Genomic DNA, 23,624 nt, shown 5'->3' on the forward strand with positions numbered 1-23,624 from the left:
GATCCTTAAACCAAGTTACAAGAAAGTGGAGTCAAGTAAACGGAATAACATCAGCAGTGTACGTTAATTGTTTCTAAGAACAACAGAAAGCCCTGCGGAAGCTCCAGGAAGATAAAAAGGCTCTTCATTTTCTTCGTAGTGTATCGTTCCGTATAACTTTAAGCCTTTTATTTCCTAGATACGTATTTCAGGAACGCCCCTACTGAAAGGGGAGTGATTTTCAGGCAAGGCTTCCGTATTCGTTCTCTCTAATATAAATTTCAGACTGCTCACCAAGAATACCCCCTTTGTTTGGTCGTAATGGAAAAACGCAAAACATGAAATTTAAGGGAGTACTTGTATTGTTAATGTATGTTTTTTTTATGACGAATGCAATATTGGATTGATGTAAGGCTGAGATAAGCATTATCGATGAAATTAGGAAGGGTGTGTTGAGATGGTTTAGGCATGTGAATCGAATGAGTGATGGTAGAATAGTAAAGCAAATTGACGATGCGAATGTAGTTTAAAATAAGTAGAAACGGAGGAAACCGAGAACTTTGGCATGATCAAATTAATAATTAAAGAAAACACTTGTTTTAAGAAGACCTGAAAATGGAAACTAGTCATAAAATAAACTCAAGTGGTAAAAAAACACGTGTTTTCTTTAATAATTTCAACACGTTTTAACACAAACTTAATGCCGAAATAATAACTAGAATATCAAATTAATCATGACACAACATAAAATCATGTGTGTAAACAGAGTATGTAAAATAGTTCGGGATGGATTATGCAAAAATTAAAAAAAAAATACAAGTCTCCGCCAAATAACAAGCCTACTCGAATCAACTATAGATGCTACCGCAAACTCACACATAAAAATAAAAATACATTTATGAAGAAGAATATGGAAATTTAGTTATTAGCAGGGCTTATGACCTATCATCCGCAGGTTAAGTGATAAATTGACACACGTGTAACATTGATAATTCTACCCATGATTGACTGCACACTTGACCAAACTCATGGTAAAAATAACTCCTAAATATAAATAAAATAAGTGGAGAAAACAAAGATTTGTGAATGAGTATTTGAACGCACTCAAAATGTGATTGAAAATACAAACATACATTTTTTCTAATTTTCGGAATAGCAAATAGATGCAAACTATTTTGAATAAGACTAACATTGACCTATCATATAAACATTTTGGACCGCTTAGAAATCGATCCACTTGGTTGAAAATTATTGGTCGTAATAAAAGCCTCATGTTTCAGCTACCATACATTGCTCTTGGCAAACAGTATTATTACAAGGTGGAGGAGTTGGTACAAACGGGAAGATTACAGGGTACCCTGGGGACAGAACTCACAGTTTGGGCAAGGAATTTCAGGGAAAAGAGGAGGTAATACTTGTAATATTCTAGCTTAAAACTGACTCCGAGCTTTTGTTACATATAGGGTTTTCGAAAATGTCATGATGAAAAAAAAGTTTGTTATATTTAAGGATTTTTTTAAACTAACATCGAATAGAACGCCACACCACTCTGTCATTGCAAACATTCTTCGCCTCTTCCACGTACATGCATCTCCTCATACATACCCGCCGATTGTTACGACTCCTAACCTGACCACTTTCAAGTATTTGGCATACCTGATCGTGCCATGTTTTTCTCGGTCTTCCTCTGCTCCTTTTTCCACTTACATTCGCCTCAAAAAATTGTTTTACCGTTCTTTCCTCACTCATTCGTTCTACATATCCAAACCATCTCAACACACCTTTCTTAATTGTATCGATAATGCTTATCTCGGCTTTGCATTCCTTCCTTATTTCACTATTCGCACATCTATCATACATCGTTTTGTCGCACATTCTTCTGAGAGATCGCGTTTCAACTGCATTCAGTCTACTTTCATCCATCTTTTGCCAACTCCATGTTTCACTTCCATACATTAGAGTTGGAACCAGGACTCCGTTGTTCACTGCCAGTTTAGCTTCCGCTGATGGGTTTTAAGTTTTTTATTTATTAAAATATGTATGTAGGTACTTTCTACACATTGTATATATTTCCTGACACATAAACTATATATAAGAAAAAAGTATCGTATGTGTGATAAGTTGATGTGTATACATTTGTATTCAGAAATGATGTTAATATTTGATGTCGTACCAAAAAATTCATTATTTAGGCCGATCCTCACCTCTTTTTTACCCACTATTTAAATCTCATCCAGTTAAAACTATTCATCAATAACTATAAGCTAAAAGCCAATTTTTAACATCTAAACTAAGATGAAGAAGAATGTGGAATTCTGAGTATTTACAGGGCTTATGACCTGTAAGAGGCTAGTCAAGTGATCACCTTAAACACGTGCAATATTCACATTCTACCCACGATTGACAACCACACTACTAATATTTTGGGAACTCCTACATATATCATTAAACTCATGACACATTTTTAGCATCTTAACATAGATGAAAAATAATATGGAAGTGAGGGTATTTACAGGGCTTATGACCTATCAAAAGTTGATTAAGTTATCACTTTACACACGTGCAACATTCACCATTCTACCCATGATTGACGATCACATTTCTCAAATTGTTGTTACTCCTACATTTATGATTAATATTATGACACGATACACGTGAATTCACTAGAGCCGTCTATGGTTAGATTGAGAAAGCTTTTACTTAGCAGAGATTTTCTTGTTTAGATGTATGCAAGATCCTGACTGGATTATTTTACTTAACCCTGTAAATACCCAGACTTTCATATTCTTCTTCATCTATGTTTAGATGTGAAAAATATAAAAATATTTACTAAATGGGGAAAGCCAGATTTGTATTTGGATACGCTCAAAATGTTGTGAATCTTGATTATTCATCAATTTATACATATGATATTGTCAGATAACGACATTGTGTGTGGAATGAAATTAAATTTACATTACAAAGCGCATATTTACATGTTTACCGGGTGGAAATGAAATATTTTAGCATCAACGAGAATTAAAATAATTTGATAAACCCGTTTACAGTTTGAAATAAACCGGTTAATGAAAAATACTGTCGCATTTATCGGGTCCCGAAACTCTAAGCAAAGTCTCACGGGATTTTTTTTGCTAGTATTTATCAGCTCTATTATACTCGTTCCATCCAATTTCAGCGGTGGATTCGGAAAATTCAACGAGCCCGGTGGGTCGTCGATTTTTACTATCAAATTTATACGGAAAATAAAATACAGTTAAACCTCGATGTAACGGGCTGATTGGGGGGAGGGGTGTCCATTAAAGCCCATTTGTTTCACATTTTCTATAAATTTCGCAACTTAGTTTATAAAACAAACAAAAAATTGCTTTGTAAGAGAAGGTCTATCAGGAAAGCTAGATGCTTCTGTATCAGGTCCTGGAATGTGGTAGGACAGCTTTCAATATCCATTAAAGCCCGTTTAATAAAAAATGTTTAAAATAAATCAAAATTCTTTAAAAAAAATATGATCACTATATTTTTATATAAATAATCAATTAAAAACGCAGACAGAATTCTATGTATTGTCTTCGGACACTCGTCGTGAAGTGACGTTGTTTTTATTTGTTTCAACGCGCTAGTTTTTGGTGATCCTCCTTAGAAAAAGGAATTAAGTTTTGTTTGCACTTTTAAAGTTTGCTGTTTTTTTTTATATAATCAAGTCGATTAAATTACAAAAATTGTTTCCAGGTGGCGCTTGAATTTAATCATGTATAATTTTTTATACAAACGTTTTATTTTTTTAGATTTGATTGGATTTATATCCGAATAACCGAAGTCCGTTAAATAGATGTCCGTTATATCGAGGTTTTACTGCACTCGTATTTTCAGTATTTGGTTAAAGTTCAATGCTTTCAATAAACGGTTACGGCATGCCATGGATTGAATAATTTCTGCTACAAAGTTTACAATCAGTAAAACTTTGTGGGTTCGATAGTTAGCTCAGTCTGAGCGGTGTTACATAGAAGTAAGTTTTACTACCCTAATCCCTCAGTTGGAAACATCGATAAAATATTACATTTTTGCAACTACTAAGTAAGAATTAATAGCAAAAACATATGTACTATGAAAAAAATAAAATCAACACGTTTATATTATAATAAATAAACTAACCATCAACCCGCTTCACTGCAGGGGTATAAAGAGAGAATTGAACGTCAAACCAATCTATCTTTGCAGACAATCTCCGTGTCTTCCGCATTTATGCATCACCTCATACATACCAAAAAACCCAGGGCAAACGAAACCTCATTTTTATATATTCAAAGACATTCGACTAAATAATTTATTTGATAATCATGTGGAAAACATTGAAACTTGTATTGCAATGTAGTGTTATTACACTAAACTAAGTATATACCAAGTTCACATTTAAAAAAATCGATAGGTATTACAACGAAGTTTCTTCCGAATCAATTAATGTAAATGTTTATTTTATATATATTCTGAATATATTTTATATAAACGTGATATAAATAACATTCTGCATATTTTTTAGTTTATTTTGCTGATAACAATTGCAGGAAACACTCGTTTCTTTAAAAAAATATTGGAAAAAGGATTTTAACATAAACGAAATGAAAATATCATGTTGTCATTAATTGTTTCGGCAGTCGCTTTGTCATAAAATCTATCCATTTTTAATTAAAGTTTTACTTGGAAATTTTTTACTCAAAAATAGGATTTTTTTTCTGGTAAAACATAAATTAAAAATCAAAATATTTTAAAACCATACAGTTTCAAGTGTACGGTAAATATGTTATAAAATGGAAAATCATATCGATTCGCACGCACAAACGAGGTCTCAATTTTTACTTATCCAATTTCCTATTTGATATCTTTACTTTCGTTATAGGAAAATGATAAATTGGCGTTCAGACGGTATCTCATGAAAATGGCGCCACGTGAATTAGTCAATTATTGTCCAATCGTTCGCTTAAATGATATTTATCGAGAAAATTATTTCTGATACACGACACTAAGAGGAAACAATTTCAAAGCGTAAGGGTTGATGACGTGAGCAGACAGAAAAGTATTATCTTCATTAAATAAATAACAAAAGAGGAAATACAGCTAATTAGAGATTCTTCATCGATGTAAATAAACAAGGAAGTAAAAGAAAATCATCCATTACTTAAGGAAATTTTCTTACAGAATGAAATGATAAAATATAATGAATCATCTCTTCATACAAACCCGCCGATTACTCCCACTTCCGACGTAACCACTTTTACGTTTTGGAACCATATGATCATGACAAGTTTTCATCGGTCTTCCTCTGCACCTATTTCCAATAACATTAGCCTCCACATACATGCATCTCCTCACACCTCCCCGACGATTATTCCATCTCCCGACCTGACCACATTCAAGAATTTGAAATACGTGAAAATGCCAAATTTCTCTCGCTCTTCCTCTGCTTTTATTACCCGCCACATTTGCCCCATATTTGACCCCCATTTTTAAAATGTTCTTTCTTCATTTAATCGACTCACATGCCTAAACCATCTTAACACAGCTTTCTCAATTTTATCGATAATCTTAGCCATGCTTTTTTTATCAACCATTCGAACACCATCACACACAAATTTGCCGCAGATTCATCTGAGAGATCGCTTTTCGATTGCATACAGTCTTTTTTGTCATCTCCATACTTCACCTTCACACATTACAGTTAAAACCAGGACTTTGCCGAGTACTGCCATTTTAGCTTTCGCTGATAGGTTTTTATTAGATATTATAGTGCAAAAATACAAGTAATGTGACACTGTCGGTAAACAAACTCAGTACTTGATGAAAGGCATAACCACTACTCTACGGAGGCGAATAACATAATGATAAGATAATTTATTCACAAATCTGGTCAAATTATAAGCAGTATATATTTTTTAACATATTTTCATGCGTTTCCCGGTATGTAAAAAAATCCGGCTGGGATATTGCATACATCCGAATAAAAGGGTGTCTACTAAGTAAAAGCTTTCTTCATCCCACCATAGATGTCTCCAGTGAACTATAAAATGACGTGTATAGAGTCATGAGATTAACGATAAACATATGTCGCTCACTCCTTTCAAGAACGTCATAAATCAAAAATCGCCAATTTCCAGTTGTGCATGTTTTCGAAATGCCCAGAAAATGTACTATATCCTAGCAAAAGCGGCATATTTTTAACTTAATATTTACCCGCTACAGGGCAGAAAGTGTTGTTTTTGCATTTTGAAGAAAAGGTATTGTTTGAGTATTTTTTGAAATATACTAAATATTTTTCAAATGGAGAAAAAACATTCAGGTTTTACCTAAAAAGATCTGTTGCACGGTAAAAAGTTCAATAAGTGGCTTGATATTAATTTTAAATACATTGTATTATATTGCTAAACTTTAAAAACGTTCTACTGAAAAATCAAGTTTTTTGATTTATGACGTTCTTGAAAGGAGTGAGCGATGTATGTAGGAGTTCCAAAAACTTAAATTGTGTGGTTGTAAATCATAGAGGAGTAGAATGGTGAATGTTTCACACGTGTAAACTGATCACTTAACAAGCTTATGTCATGAAAAAAGCTCTGTAATAACCCAGACTTCTATATTCTTCATCATCTTTATTGAGATGTCAAAATTGAAAATACGATTTATTTTTAAGAATATCAAAAGCTTGAAAATTTATTGGAAAATCAATAAACACCGAAGTAATGCTATAAATGTAAATTATTTTGCCATAATTTATGTTGTAAATGTGTTTTAAATTTTGATTTTAAAGAGATGAAGAGATTTCGTGAGAGATTGTGACAATATTCTTGAAGAAAAAGAGCTTTTTTGAGACTCATAACGACTGAACATTGCCAAAAAACAAAAAAATAAAAAGCTTTGCGACTAAAGTTTAATTATATTTAATACCGACACGTTTTGCTGACAAGAAATACGGCGATAAAGTATTTTTCACAGCGTAAGGGAAAAATTCATATTATTTAGAGAAAATGCTTTTCTATGTAGCGCGCATTATGAAAAATAATAAACAAATAATACAACAGCGATACGGCTGCGAAATCTGAGTATTTTTCATTGTAAAGGGGAAAACTGCTGGTATAGAAATGAAGAAAAATATATACAGGGTATTTTTTTTTCATTTAAGATTTACGTTTTGAATACCACTTTTGAAAAAATCATAGTGTTACGTGTTTCGATCCATTTTTAAACACGTATTTTGATACATTTCGCATCATTTTCAAACACATGTTTCGATGTATATCCACATTCTCAATATATTATAAAAAATAATAAACAAATAATATAACAGCGATACGACTGCGAAATTTGAGTATTTTTCGTTGTAAAGGGAAAAACTGTTGGTATAAATAAATAAATGGTGTAAATATATACAGGGGTATTTTTTTTTCATTTCAGAACAATTTTGAATACCACTTAAAAAAACCATAACCACGTGTTGCGATCCATTTTGAATCATTTTGAAACAAGTGTTTCGATCGTTTCGCGTCATTTTCAAACACGTGTTTTGCTGCGCTCTGAATTGTTTAAAAAAAGTTTATACGGAATGCATCGAAACACGTATCTTTCACAACGTTAGGGAAAAATCGTTAGGGTATCTCCTCGGTATCGAATATGGTTGGTAATATAAGAAGAGTAAAACCGAGATTTTCCTATATATTTGTTACCAGCAACATTCGCCTCATAAACTTATTTATCTATCCTTTTTTCACTCACTCGATTCACATTCCCAAACCATCTCAATACACCTTTTTAAATTTTAATATTGCTTATCTCAGTCTTGTATTCTTTCCTTATATCACCATTCGGACATTTATCATACAAAGTTAAAAGATACTATAATTTTTAAACTGTCTTCATTATGACAGCATAAAAGAGCTAAAAACATAAATAAAAAACCCTCTAAAAATATTCTTTATTTTTAATTTAGTCGATACAAAGTCGATCCATGAGTTGTAATTTTTCGTTTTTGAAGATGAATCAAATTTAGATGACTGAAAGTAAAATCTCGTTTCATGAACACCCTGTATAATAATATGTTTGTTCGTTCCTTTGTATGAGGACTCAACGGGGAATCAAGTGGAAGATACGAATATGGCGCTGTGAAAGTTGATTGCATAGTTACTCGTACATCTTAGGAGATTGTTATTTAATGGAAAGGCTAGGTACTGTTTTCCGCGAAAACAAATAAATCATTTTCGACGTCCATTAAACTTAATTGTAGCAAATTCGTGATAAATTAGAGAAAAAAACTTCAGTATTAGTCGGAAAAATTGACAAAGAAATGGGTCAAAAAATTTTACGAATAAAAGTTTTTCAGCTTATTTTTTGTCTAATAAGCTGAAATTCCGATTTTGTATTAAATAAAGAAAGCTTTTCATTAATGCATGTATGCAAAAAATCTTGGAAGCCACTATAAAAGATGTAATGAAAAAATTCAGGTATTTCTACTTCGCAGCCATCATAGTTCAGTTAGACCAGAATATAGGTAATTGGTAGAAGTACGCAAAAAGCTCTTTATAAAAGCACACAAAGAAGGTATTTTAATAAATGATGGAAGGTTAAATATAAAAAAGGATATGAAAATATGTTTATTGGGAGTGAAAATCAAAGTTAAAATTTTATATAAAATAAACTTATTATTATTTATTGACTTGGCATTAACTTAACATTAACATAATGATTTAAATAATATACAAAATAAAACATTTATATAAAACCACTTTATTGAGTTTATTAATATTAAGGAGAAAATACAAACAGATTGTATTTTCATATATTGACGAGAACATCTGTAGTTATCGAAACTAGCCGTTTTTACGTTTAGGGGAAACCTATATTATATATTGGAAATAGTTTTTTTTAAATATGTATTAAAAACATAATTTTATATATATTTTTTAACTCCTAACCTTTTGATAACCTTTTATTTATAAATAATAACTTATTTTTCGATACAAAAACATTGTTTTAAGAAACAATACGTTAAATGTTACCTGAGCTTTAAGAAAATGGGTTGCGAGCTATTGATTACTGGGCCTTAATATACTAAAGTTGTTTGTTGTCGCGCTTTTGCAAACTTTGTAGAAAAAGGAATCAAGTTATGGTAGAGTGGGAGGTAAATTATTAAGAATAGAAATCCGCAAAGTCACATCACACCACAGCCCATCTTAACGCATCAGCATTATAATGATCGTGAATCAAATTAAAGGAAGTTGGACCCAGCCTTCAGACATCATTTACGTAAACACACGTAAAATTGATCTAAAGCCACCTTTAATTACGGGCGAAGGAAATTATTAATGCTTCCTCCGTTTTAAGGGTCGAAATTAGAGTAAACGACTTAAATTAATTCAAATAAGGGCGAGCTAGTTGTAAATTACTTTCGATAAATTCTACATTAACCTTTCAACTTGTTTCGCAAAAGACCAAGGGTCCGCCGCTTTTAGTTCATTTAATAATGGAACAGTGGGCAAAGGGTTAATTTGGGTGTGTATGGATAAATTGGGTTTAAGAACATTTCATTCTTCGATAATTTATAACCCTTAAAATTCTCCCACGCCTAGTTTCATTGCCATGATTTGCCGCCATAATATAAGGTGGCGTTATTTATGTTTCAAATGGGAAATCTGAAACTTTTTCCGATTATTTTTTTACTTTCGTGTTCGTACATGTTGATATATTTTCGTGCTTTTTCGGCAAATTATCGTTAACACCATAAGATTGCTTTTATTCTAAAAATTTTTTTTTCTTGTCAAAAATACACTGTACGCATTAAAAAAATTGTACGCATTAGAGCATTCTTGAAGGGTTCCAAAATGTAAAAAAAATTGTGATAAGTTTTTTTTTTTTTTTTGGAAATTTTAATACTTTAAAGACTATCGAATGACACTCAAAGCATTTGTGCAGTGCTGATTTTTTTTTACCTTAATACGTTTATATGTTCATATTTTAAGCTGATTTATACTCTGTTTTTACTAATGATTTAAATCACTTTGATTTTATAATTTGTATTTGAAGCACTAACATTGTGATTTTCCATTTTTAAATTAAAATTTTACTGCTTTAAAATTACTTTAAATTTATAGTGATTTTAAAACAATGATACAATTTAATTAAACATTTTGATTATATTCTACCGTGGTGTCTGTAACTGATTTTACTTATTATTTAGTATTTTTATTTTTTGACGCAAAGTATGACGTCTGACGTCTTACATGTAAAGTTGTTATCCGCCTTTGAGGTGATTTTTTTTACGAAACCGATGATACATCAATCGTTCATTAAATTTGAGTTGAGCAGTTGTCAATCATGGATAGAATGGTGAATGTTATACGTGTTTAATTGATCATTTGACTAGCCTATCACAGGTCATAAGCAATGTAAACATCCAGATATCCATATTATTCATCGTATATGTTGAGATCTCAAAATGTAAAAATAACTCCTTGGAGAAACCAAGATTTGTGAACAAGTGTTTGGACGCAATTAATGTAATGCGAAAAATTACGTAATGAATTAAAGACAATTTCATTAAAATTAAACACTTGAATATAACATTTTAGTGGGTTTTATTTATATAGGACTAGTTTCGATAACGACAGATGTTTTCATCTTCTGGTACAAATTAAAATAATCAGTTTTAATATGTACCAGAAGATGAAAACATCTGTCGTGCTTGAAACTAGTCGTATATAAATAAAACTCATTAAAGTGGTATATTCAAGTGTTAAATTTTAATAAAATAATCATGTCATACCACAAAGTTAATGCCAAATCAATAAATAATATAAAGACAATTTCAATAAAATAGTGACTAACGACTAAACTATAATTTCGACTTACGCAGGATACGTGTAACGTAACGGAAGACCAACAACAACATAAATACACGAGTCAGAACGTTACTATATGTTATTACGTAGTATTTTCTGGATTTACAATTATTAAGCACGAAAAACCAACAACGTCTCATGAATATTTAACGCCATTCTTACACCAGATAAAATGAAACATTCTTCGGGGTGGTTTTATTATAAATAGCGCTTAATCGTGGCCACAGAAGGCGTCAGGGAAAAGGTCGCCTCATGGAAAATTCAGGGCGTCTCATCAGCCAGCTGGGCCGAAGTGCCATTATCAGGCATCCCCCACGGGACGGCCGCAAGAGGGCGAGAATTGAGAATGAGGATTTTCGTGAAATATGGGCCTGACACGTCCTCCATTTGTTGACTCGCTGGACCGAGGAAAGAGATGCCCCGTTAAAGATACACACATACAAATGTTATTTGTCATCATTTGTAACTTTCACTGTTCCTACACATTTTTTTTTCAGTCGTCATTGCTTCATTTCTAGCAAATTATATTGTAAATATAATTTAATACAAATAAAATAAATGAATACAAATAAATAAATCACAAAAAAAATTCAATACCCCCCATTTACTCTTTTTCACCATTTAGGTTTTTGCATGCAAAAAAAACTGTTAGTGATTTTGATAAAAAAAAAATATTTATTTAATTATTGTAATTGCAGACAGTTGGTAGAATTCCATTTAAAATTTTTAATGTAGGTATCCAAAATTTAACAAGGTTATTGGATTAATTCTACTTTTATTTACAAATATATGATAATATTTGTAAATAAAATTTGTAAAAAAAATTAGTCTCGCAGCTGCGAGACTAATTTTTGGAATTTCTAAATTCAGTCACATCACCCCACTACTTCACAAACTCCACTGGTTACGCTTTCCCGAAAGGGTTGAGTATAAACTCTGCCTACTCATGTATAAATCAATACACAATATGGCTCCAGAGTATCTTAAGGAGCTGTGTATTCCAGATGAATTGGTTGATAGACGTCTCACGCTTCGATCGGCTACAACATCTGCAATGGGCAAAGTTATCTTACCAGCTCGCAACCAACGCACTAAATTTGGCGAGCGTGCCTTTGCTGTTGCAGGACCGACGGCGTGGAATGCTCTTCCACCAATGGTTAGAAATAGTGAGAGTGAGATGATCTTTAGAAAAAGACTAAAAACACATTTGTTTGCTAAATCATTTCCACCATAATATTTTCCCCAATTCATTCACAGTGAAGCGCCCTTGAGGTATTTTTTTACGAAAATGGCGCTATATAAGTTATCCAATTTTATTATTATTTATTATTAATATGTGACGCGTTTCGTGTTATTAAGACATTATCAAACACTTCTTGAGTGTAAATAAAGTAGAATTCAATCCAATGATCTTATTTAATTTTGGATACATCACCCAAACTAAATTCTGAATGGAATTCTACCAACTGTCTGTAGTTACAATAAATAACGACTTATTATTATTATTAAAAAATAGACTAGACTAGACTAGGTCTATGCTAGATAAAATCTGGAAAGGCCGAGGTGTGAGTAACAACACCAAGATAAAGCTTGCCAGGAGTTTGTTCCACTCCATTTTTCTCTATGCTGTTGAAACATGGACTGTGAAAGCAACAGAAAGCAGAAAATTTGACGCATTTTAAATGTGGTGTTAGAGATGCTTGCTCCAAATTACATGGACATCTAGACGTACCAGAGAGTCCATACGTCAGGAGTTACACTTGGATGGCTTAACTCTGGCATATGTCTGTACAATACGGAGTCTACAGTTATTTGGACACAGCCTAGGGTATTTTTAAATAAATATTGAAGTGAAAAAATCACTTTTGTTTGTTTGACCCCCCCTCTGGGAATCGAACCCGGGACCTCCTACACGGTAGCCGAGCGTGCCTACTATGCACTAAAGAGGCGGGAAAAAAACACACGCGGTAAAAATACTAAATAAATACAGATAAATTCAATACAGATGATATTATTTTCCATAGAAAGAAGTATTCTGAGGACACATTTTACATGTTCGTTTTACGCAGAAAATAAAGAGGAAATATGTTTTTCCCATCTTTATACGACTTCTCCAACTTCCTGCGAAAAAATATTTACGATATATTTTCTCCGACGCAGTTTCCTTTACACATCTTCCTGAATACAAACTGTCAAGTGAAATGAGTAACGACAAACGCGAACCGAAGCTTTTTCATCCCGGCATTCACAAAAGATTTGATGTCTTTTGATATATTATATGGACTAGGCGGTCCCATTTTATATCAAGATATTATCGGTCATAAAAACCAAAAGGTATCTGACGTTCGTACTTCACCCACAGGAGTCGCCATCGGGAATTTGAAAGGAACTTGAAAGCGCCATGAAAGGATGAAAAAAGCTGATATTTTATGCCTATTGGTTTCGTAAATAGAATCGTAATATATGCGTAAGGAAAATAATAACAACAAAACTAATAAAATTAAATTTTAGCAAATAATACTTAAATGTAAAACAGGGTGCCAGGGTTATATTTTGATGCTAATGGTCTCCAACTGTATTGACAGACTAAAATATTAACGGCTAACAGTTATCCGCAAAAAGTTAAGTAGTTATTTTTTTATTATTATTTTATTTGAAAGTGTCTCAATCCGATATGACACATGCATCATTTTCCCCTTTTTTATGAAATGAGATGGAAGTCTGAGCATCCTAGGTATTATGATCTGGCATTTGGCTGGCTTAAGAGATCTCTTCATACGCTTGGGTAACGTTCACCATTCTGCCCATTATTAAACATTTAATCTAATTCTTGAAACCTGTGTATTTGCAATGGCCTTAGATCTTAGAAATATAGCTGATTACTTTGCCATCATCTGGAGAATTGGTGAAGTATTTATTAAGCTTATTCTTTTCTGAACATAGGTGAGTATCATTTCGAAATATTTATAAAATTATAAATTTCAAATTAAATACAATTTTTTTATTTATTTATAAGATACTTCTATTTTGACCAGTTAATTATTAACAAAAAAAATTATATTTTCATTGTAGCTAATATATTGTCTGCGCTTAAAGCGTATGCTTTAAGAACTTAGAAAAAAAATTGAATGAGTAGCATTCCACATGTAAGATGAATAATTTATTCCATGAAAATACACTATCTTCTAATATAATTAAATATCCATCTACGTTTTCACTATAAAACGTTGTTTCTAATCACTCAGCTCCTTGTTACCCCCCGTACTCGATTTTTGTACGGGCACTTATTTTCGTAACACGATAATTGCGCGAATTAAATACGCGATCATCAGCGATATGACTCAGTTAGTACTTGCCGTGAGCTGCGTATTACGATTTCCATACAAATATGATCTAGGGTCTTTTGGTATCCCGATTCGGAAAACGTATAATTTTTGATCATCAGTAATAGCGGGAAATGTTAATAATAATCATATTCACCTGCACAGGTTCTCGCCGTCCGCCTTCGCCACGCGGCAGTCGGCCACGACCAGCGCCGGTCGGCGCGTGGTACACGCGTCGCCAGCTTCCTCCGCCTTCGCGCTGGACACTTCCAGGCCCAGGCGCGCGCACGCGTCAGCCAGCGAGTCTGACACGCGGTCGCCGCGCTCCGGGAACATCACCATCATAACCTGGAGGAATCAAATGACACGGAATTAGTAATTAGTAACTAAACATTTCCTGCAGAGAAGACGACAACCTAAGGAGACTGGTGTCTGGTGAGGGGGGAGACCTGTGTAAAGCAGTGGCGTGCGCAGATAATAAACTAACTTAGGGTAGGTAGAAGAGGTAGGTAGTAGGTAAGGTAAGCTAGGTACTACTTAATAGGGTAGGCAGTAGATCCAGATAGTAGGGTTGGCTGGTACTACTCAGTAAGGTAGGGTAGGTACTGGTTGCGTTTTTATGTCAGGTGAGCAAGTTAGGATAGACATTGCTTTTATTTATATATACATATATATATATACATATATATATATATATATATATATATATATATATATATATATATATATATATATATATATATATATATATATATATATATATATATATATATATATATATATATATATATATATATATATATATATATATATATATATATATATATATATATATACATGAAAATATATATATATATATAAATATATATATATATATATATATATATATATATATATATATATATATATATATATATATATATATATATATATATATAATTATATACATACATAGTAACTAATTATGGGTAAAATTGTGAATGTTACAAGCGTGTAAAGTGATCACTTAAAACAGGTCGTGAGCCCTGAAATGTTTAGACTTCCATTTTCTTCTTCCACTAACGTTGATTAAATTAAAAATCTTGGAATAAAAAAAATCCTTTTTAAACATAAGCTTACTTTCTCTTTAACACAACAAAATATCATTTTGTGTGCAGTATTTCTTTGAATATAAATTGTGTTTATATGGTAATATAAAATTAATGAAAAGGTTATGTTATTTTCCACATTAATAATGTGTTTTCCGTTAGAAATAATTTTCTTAATCAGGCGCAAATTTTTTTTTTGTCGTTTTCTCGATACTGAATGAGGGAAAGCCACATCAAAGGAAATGACTACCTCGTTATGACTTTATTTAAGGGTGGATGATATTAAATTTCTTTGAAAACCAATCTGACGTTCTAAGAAGTAGTTTAATAATTAGATGTGAAGATGTGATGTAAGGGAGGAAAGGTGTGGGAGTGGAAAGATGAGGCATATAAATATGAAAATTAGAAATACCGGCACAGAAACAATACAAAACATTATTGACATCTCACCATAGATGAGGAAGAATATGAAAGTTTGGATATTTACAGGGTTTACGACCAACATTGGCTAGTTAATTTATCACATTACAAACATTCACCATTCTACCCATGATTGACAACCACGCTACTCATATTTTGGAAGTCAATATACATATGATAAATCTCATTCCATGATTCCCATGTCACGATTGACATGTCATCTAGCAGATACCCTTTTATAATATTTGTACGCATGCTCCAAACCCGGATTATTTTACATTCTAGGAAACGCCTGAAAACCTGATTTTCAATTTTTATGTATCTTATATATTATACTTAGACCACTTATAGTATTCACAACATTTTGAGTGTGTCCAAAAAGTTGCTCGCAAATCTATGTTTCTCCACTTGGGATTTATTTTACTTTTTTGACATCTCAACATAAATGAAGAAGAATATGACAGATCGTATGCCCTGTAAATACCCAAACTTCCATATTCTTCTTCATCTATGTCGTGATGTCAGATTTGTAAACAAGTATCTGGACACACTTAAAATGTTGACAATACATAGTAAAAAAAAAAAGCAATATGATGCCAATGTCGTGGATGTGATGAAAAATTGACAAGCCCAAGGAGTTGTTGACTGCGTTCTTTCATGACATGATCGAGAGGAATCTGAGAGATTGATGACTATTGACAGCTGGCCAAAAATTATTTCAAGGGATAGCATAGGTCAGGATTAGAGAACCATTTCATGAGCGCCGCTGTAAAAATAACGGATACAATAGACTTAATTGTTGGCGTGTCTTTTTTGAGGTGTTATCTGAAAATGTTTTCTTCTTCTTCCCTTCTTCCTGGCTTTATCCCAACTTATCATCTTTGTAGACTATTGGATCAGCTCTCCTCGTCCTCAGGTTGTAGATCCTTCTCTCATGGGTGACGTCACGTTGGCAATGCCTTCGAATCATATTTTCTTTCTGCAGCATCCGTATTTTTTTTTGTCTTCCTCTAGATGTCTTTCGAAAAAGATCCATGACGATTGCATGGTTGACAATATGATCAGATTGTCTACGTCCTATGCGCCCACACCACTTCAATTGCCTTTTATTTATGTCTGTTACACGTGAATGCATGAAATCTTTATTTTGTCTCTAAGGGACACTTCAGCTGACCATCTTAGCATTTGTATTTCTGCAGTTTCTAGTTGCCTAGAGTAGGTGATATATATCTTTCAGCATTCAAATCTATAGAGGAGTGCGAATCTGGCAATTATTTGGTAGACTTTTTTCTTTAGCTTGGCTGGCATTTTTGAGTCACAAAGGACACTACTTCTACATCCACTGTGCACCCTCCATCCTTATGTAATAGTGACCATTGATATTTAAAGAAGTCGCAAATCGGTATTGCTTCTCCATACAACATTATTGGAGGATGGCAGCATTTGTTTTTTCGAACGGTAGGTACGTATATTTGGTCTTGTTTCTACTCAGTCTGAATCCATTGTCCTCCAAAATCCTTCTCCACATTTCCAGACCATTTTGCAAGTCTTTGTGTATAGCACTTATTGGCACAATAGCGTCTGCAAATAGTAAGAGTTTTAGTGACTGCTTATTTTCTTGTTTGTTATATAGGACTTTGCAATTAAAAAAATACCAAGTTTTTCACATTTCTATCATGAAAATTGGCTGTCTATGTTGTGACATCGATTATGTATCACTGTTATATTTTTTGTCAATTCTATTTGAAACCATATTATACGCGTGCCGTAGGCTTGCACCCCTGTCTGAGGCTAATTTATTTATTTCTTAAAAAAAGAACAATGTTCAGTGTGTATGTTTTTTTTTTGTAGACGTAGTCATTTGAACAATTCTAAGATAAAATATTTTTGCTGTCTTCTTTAAATGATGTTTTGACTATACAAGAACGGGATTATTTTCAAACGTCTATAAATAATTGTCCGCCTCCGCAGCGTAATGATTAGCGTGTTTGGCTGCCATGCTGAATCGAAATTGATTCCCACAGAGGGTTGCAAAAAAATATAAACGTATTTCACACTAATATTTATTAAATATCACCCGGGACCGGTACTTGAAGCGCAAGACTGATCATCCTACTTTTATTTCATATGATATCTGTACTTAATTTGACTATAATTAAAAGTCGTTCGTTTTGAAATGAAAATCAATCAAATATTGAAACAAAATGATGACAAATTCTTCTTTAGAATTGCATTATATAAACACACTCCTTATCATTCATCGTTCACTTTGTATAATGATAAGGAGAGTGTTATATTACCATACCACAAAGTTAACGATGCTTAAATATACAAAATGCATTATATTAGTGTACCCACCTATGAATAAAATTGACAAAAAAAAATACACAATACTAATATACTCATATTTAATTTCACAACGCTAGTGAAGCAATAAAACTATTTAAACAATAATGAAATCGAAAACATTGGCACTGACAGCACGCTCTCTGCCAATCACCAATATTTAGTTTTGTTACTGTTTCGTTCCAACAGAAATGCCTGGAGATGCCATTGTGATAAAGAAGCTGTTTTTCGAAAAATATTACCATAACACAAAGTTAACAAAGATTTTTATATAAAAATGTTGACGTTTTGTACCGAATAACTAGAATGACATTACAAATATATAAAAAAAATCGTAAATCTACAATATATACACACACACACACACACACACACACACACATATATATATATATGTATATATATATATATATATATAGATATATATATATATATATATATATATATATACATATATATATACATATATATATATATATATATATATATATATATATATATATATATATATATATATATATATATATATATATATATATATATATATATATATATATATATATATATATATATATATATATATATATATATATATATATATATATATATATATATATATATATATATATATATATATATATATATATATATATATATATATATATATATATATATATATATATATATATATATATATATATATATATATATATATATATATATATATATATATATATATATGTAAAACAGGCTGTATTTTCTCCGAGGCTGAGTAACTCCCTGGAAATAAGTCTATTGTACGAGGGATAATGTATTCTATACATTTCAAATTGAAGAAGGTACTCTTTCATATCGAAATAAATACCTATTAAAGGTCTATTGAAATATTGAATTACCATCTTAAGTAAGGAATCCTCCCTAAATCCCTTTCCGCCTGATAAAATAGTAACGTAATACTTCATGAAAAGAAAATGAACGCAACATCATAAATTAAAGTAATCAAATCAATTTTTAAAAATACCAATATTATCTTTTTTTTACAACATTTTGAGTGTGTCTAAATACTTGTTCACAAATCTGGCTCATCTCCATTTATAGGTGTTGGTTTTCATATTATTTTTTGACATCTCATCAAAGATGAAGATGAATATGGAGGTCTGGGTATTTGGAAACACTCAAAATGTTGTAAGAGTAATTTTAATTTTATATACCTACATACATATATGTAATAAAATACCTACCTATACATTTTATTAAGGACTTACAAATAGTACCTACATTAAACAGTTCTACCACCAGATGTCGCATGCGTCGCACTGAATAAAACAAAAGACATCAGATAGAAAAAATATAATATTCTGAACTGTCAGAATCAGATAGATAGATAGAAAAATATTATAAAGATAAATTAAGAATAAACTTTAATTATAAACTTTAATTACAAAGCAACACATTGTTTATTTTATTATTATACACCTACTTTACATATTATTTACACCCAATATACGAAGGAAAATATTACCACGTTATATATATTTATGTGTGTACCATATTTGTATTTAAATAAAAATATGTATATTATACACAAATTGTAATCTGATTAATAAAATACGTAAATAAATTATCAACCGACCTACTTGAAGCTAGTCACATAAATGCTTCTGTTCAGGATAATGATAGTACTATCATTATCTCATTATAAATATCAATTGTGAATACGTAATAATTTATTTAACAATCGTAATCGTTGATAAAATATTAAATATATTATTTAATTCAAATACAATTCCTTGCTGAAATAACTTTTTTGTTTCGTTAGCTAATTACTAATTGATGCATTGCATATTTTGGAGGAAAAAAACTGGGGTATAGTAGTATCTGGAAATTATTAAAGAAAACAGTTGTTTTTTTACCAATTGAGTTTATTTTATGACGACTAAAGGTCTAAAGGTGAATTTTAGTTTACATTTAGACCTGGAGATGGAAGCTTAGCTTCCGAAACTAGTCGTCATAAAATAAACTCAAGTGGTAAAAACACAAGTGTTTTCTTCAATAATTTCATCATGTCTTACTACGAAGTAAATGCCGGAACAATAATAGAGTATCGTGAATATGAATAGCAAAAGTGTTGTTCTTTTTTCTATTAATTGTATAAGCGGTAGTAGTTGTCAATGGACAGATTTCGTTTCTCCGCAGGGGTAGGCAGATATAATAGAATGCCACCTAACAATCTGTCTTTGAAACAATAAAAAAGATGAAGAAAAAAAAATATCGAAAATTTTCCGATAACAATAAACGCGACACTTACCCTTAATGGGTCTTGCTGAGGGACTACGACTCCTCCAGTCACCCCCCCAGCATTACGGTTCTGAAAAAAGCACAAATCGAATACATTAGACACCTTGAAATTCCAAATGTGGAAATCAGACGAAGAACTATGATACACGATTTACACACAACGAAGGTTCGATAGTCCCTTAAACAATAAAACATGAGGGTCGAAAACTGCAATATATCATTCTAAATATTTTTAATTTGTTGCCGACGGATGTCAGAGGTTAAAAGAAAATATGGAACAAAGGGAAAATACAGGAATGGGTGAATGATCAAAAGTTCATTTAATGAAAATTGTAAAATGTATAGATTCTTAATTTTTCTCTTTTATGTGTATAAATTTTTCGACATATCATCAAAGATGAAAAAGAATATGGAAGTCTGGGCGTTTGCGGGGCTGACGACCGTCATAGGCTGGTTTAAGTGATCACTTTACACACGTGTAAAATTCACTAATTCTACCCCTTATTGACAACCACACATCTCAAATTCTTGGAAGTTCTATATTTTGAAACATTGTTCTTGAATCACTAGAACTTCACTAGAGGCATCTGTTGGTGAGATGGTGAATAAGTGTCCTAATTGGTAGCGCGAATGCCAAAAAATAAAATAAATAAAAACACAATTATAGTAGGTAAACATTAAATAAATAAAAAGGACAGAATATTTTTATATTTTTCCATGAAATTTATGAAACTTGGTAAAAAGTTGCATTACCTACAGTAATATTACATTAAAATGTATACCAATAATTTTGGTCACATTTAGTTCCGTGGGATATATATTTCCCACTACTTTGACACCTGATTATAACTAAACGGCGTACGCGTTTTCAGATTTTATATAATTAATGTTAACATGAATACATACCGTGATAGAAATATAATATTATATGGCTTCGAAAGCCCTGAATGCTGAATAACACGATTTTTTTTAAAAAACTCAAAAATTTCGACAATCTGACACAAATAATTTCGACTTTGTCCACTCTCCACATCCCAAACGATGTATTGTCGAAAACTGACTGTTAGTTGTTAAATATTTCCTTCCCACCGCCTACGAAAGAGTTAGGTTATGTAATTGTCAACCATGAGCACAATGGTAGATCGAATTTGAAAAAAACCTTTATAAAACTGTTAAAAAAATATCTCATTTAAATTAACCGCAGAAATTCAATGAATTAGTTTACTAATAAGACACGGAAATTTAAATAAATAGCGAAATAATTGGTAGCCTTTGAAGAAAAGCAAACCACCCTTCTTTGAAGGACGAACTTGATCGCCATGTTAAAAAAACGTTCCGAATTTTAACCGAGTTTTTTCAAAAAAATATTTTTAAATCTGCTTAATTTCAATCTGAGTGAAACTTTTAATTCCCCCCGGCTATTTGTTACTCTTCTTTGTAATAGGTTTCCCTAAGGGACGAAATAATTCCATTAAATATAAATATTAAAATATTTTTCCATCAGGCAGAAATATAATGCCTTAATAAGGAAGGGTATGAATATTTACAAATTCCAAGATACCAACAAAAATACTAAATAAATTATTCAAAGATACATTGTATGGCAAAATAATCAACATAGTTACATATTTTTTTTACGTGCTACCTCACTAAGAGAGCAGATTGCTCGTGTTTAGAGAGGGAGTTCGCTTACAGGGTTTGTACATATAAATAAGAAGTAAAAATAAGAAATAATAAATGGTAATCAAACGGGAGTTTGCCAAACCAATATTGATAAAGTTAATGGTATATTATAATATTCACTTCGATTTATTTACGTCTTCAGCGTGACGTGCGTAGATTTCGATATTTTCTATGTGTCAATAAAGCTGGGAAAAATGTAATAAAATTTATTTGCTTGAATTAAGATAAAGATGTTTATAAAGTACAATTATCATAAAATTTTATTCAGAAGAATGTTTAAAAAAATGTATTTTTGTAAAGGTGATGTATCGATGAAGAAGAATATGGAAGTATTTACAGGGCCAATGACATACCAAAGACTAATATATTATTAAATTAAAACCAATATTTTAAGCTTTTCCACACTATTTTTATCTGACCAGCGACCGGGTTTCGTCGTTACCGACATCATCAGACTGGTGGGAGGCTATACAAATTGTTATGTTATATATAAAACAAGGCAGGATAACCATGATTTGATATAATTTTGTTGAGAAATGCAGTCTGATGATGTCGGTAACAACGAAACCCGGTCGCTGGTCAAATAAAAATAAAGTGGAAAAGCTAAAAATATTGGTTTTAATTTAATAATATTTTAAAATGCAATTCCATCACGAAGTGTCAGTGGATAATATAAATCTATCACCAAAGACTAGTTAAGTGGTCATTTTACACGCGTGCAACATATATGGCTGTTGTGATATGTACTGCGTCATGGGATTGATCATATATCTACGAGTTCCAATGTGTAGTGTGGTTGTCAATCATGGGTTCAATGGTGAATGTTCCACGTATGTAATACTATCACTTAATTAGCTTATAACCAGGTCATAAGCCTTGTAAATACTTAGACATCCATATTCCATGTTTTAATTTACATGACCTGTCATAGTTGATCGCTTTACACACATGCAACATTTATTATTCTACCTATGATTGAAAACCACAGTACTTAATTTTTAGATCACTTCATATTCTTCTTCATCTATGTTGAGATGTGGGGCAACCCAGATTTGTATTTGGGCTCATTCAAAATATTATGAATTTATTAATAAAAGATTTAAAAGAGAAAAAAATTATGTAAGTGGCAGCTAAAACAAAAACAACAAAAAAACATTTTCTTTGTAAAGTGTTCAATTTATGGCATCAAAAATGAGATATAAATAATAAATATGGATGAAGTACATAATTTTTTTTAGAATGTAAAACCAGTACACGTATAAGAAATAAATGAGAAAACATACAATCTGTAAATCAGAGATAAGAACTTGAGAGTTACTAAGCATTATTACAGTTTTCGTATGATTATAATAAATTATATTGTTTTATTACTTTTATCAAACAGAATAAAGAGTTTGGTAATGGGTCTTCATTTATCTAAACCAGTCATTTCTAGAGTGGGCAATATCGGGTGATTGAAGTCCCTTGGGATCGAATGTAAAAAGTATTTTGAGAGGCGATTTTATATGACTTCTGGGTGATCGGTTACTCAGGCGTGGTCAAAATCTTCTCATTTAAAAAGAAGGCTAACAATAGAAAGCCAGGGAATTTTGGGGGAAAAAGTTAAGTTTTTA

At 31.6% G+C, this 23,624-nt stretch overlaps 1 protein-coding gene across 3 annotated transcripts in view; it reads right to left on the minus strand.

Moving 5' to 3' along the window:
* The window catches only part of Pde8 (phosphodiesterase 8), a 374,779-nt gene that overhangs the window by 115,843 nt on the left and 235,312 nt on the right, over positions 1-23,624 (minus strand). For all 3 annotated transcript variants that reach the window (XM_088278317.1, XM_088278316.1, XM_088278318.1), the window contains exons 5-6: positions 20,339-20,398; positions 14,334-14,524 (exon numbers count right to left, since the gene is read on the minus strand). In XM_088278317.1, coding sequence (XP_088134443.1) covers positions 14,334-14,524; positions 20,339-20,398 — 251 coding nt within the window. The remainder of the gene's footprint in view (positions 1-14,333; positions 14,525-20,338; positions 20,399-23,624) is intronic.

The sequence above is a fragment of the Brachycentrus maculatus genome, unplaced genomic scaffold, assembly GCF_059751285.1.
Source record: "Brachycentrus maculatus isolate JH-2025_06_01 unplaced genomic scaffold, ASM5975128v1 h1tg000056l, whole genome shotgun sequence".
Lineage (NCBI taxonomy): Eukaryota > Metazoa > Arthropoda > Insecta > Trichoptera > Brachycentridae > Brachycentrus > Brachycentrus maculatus.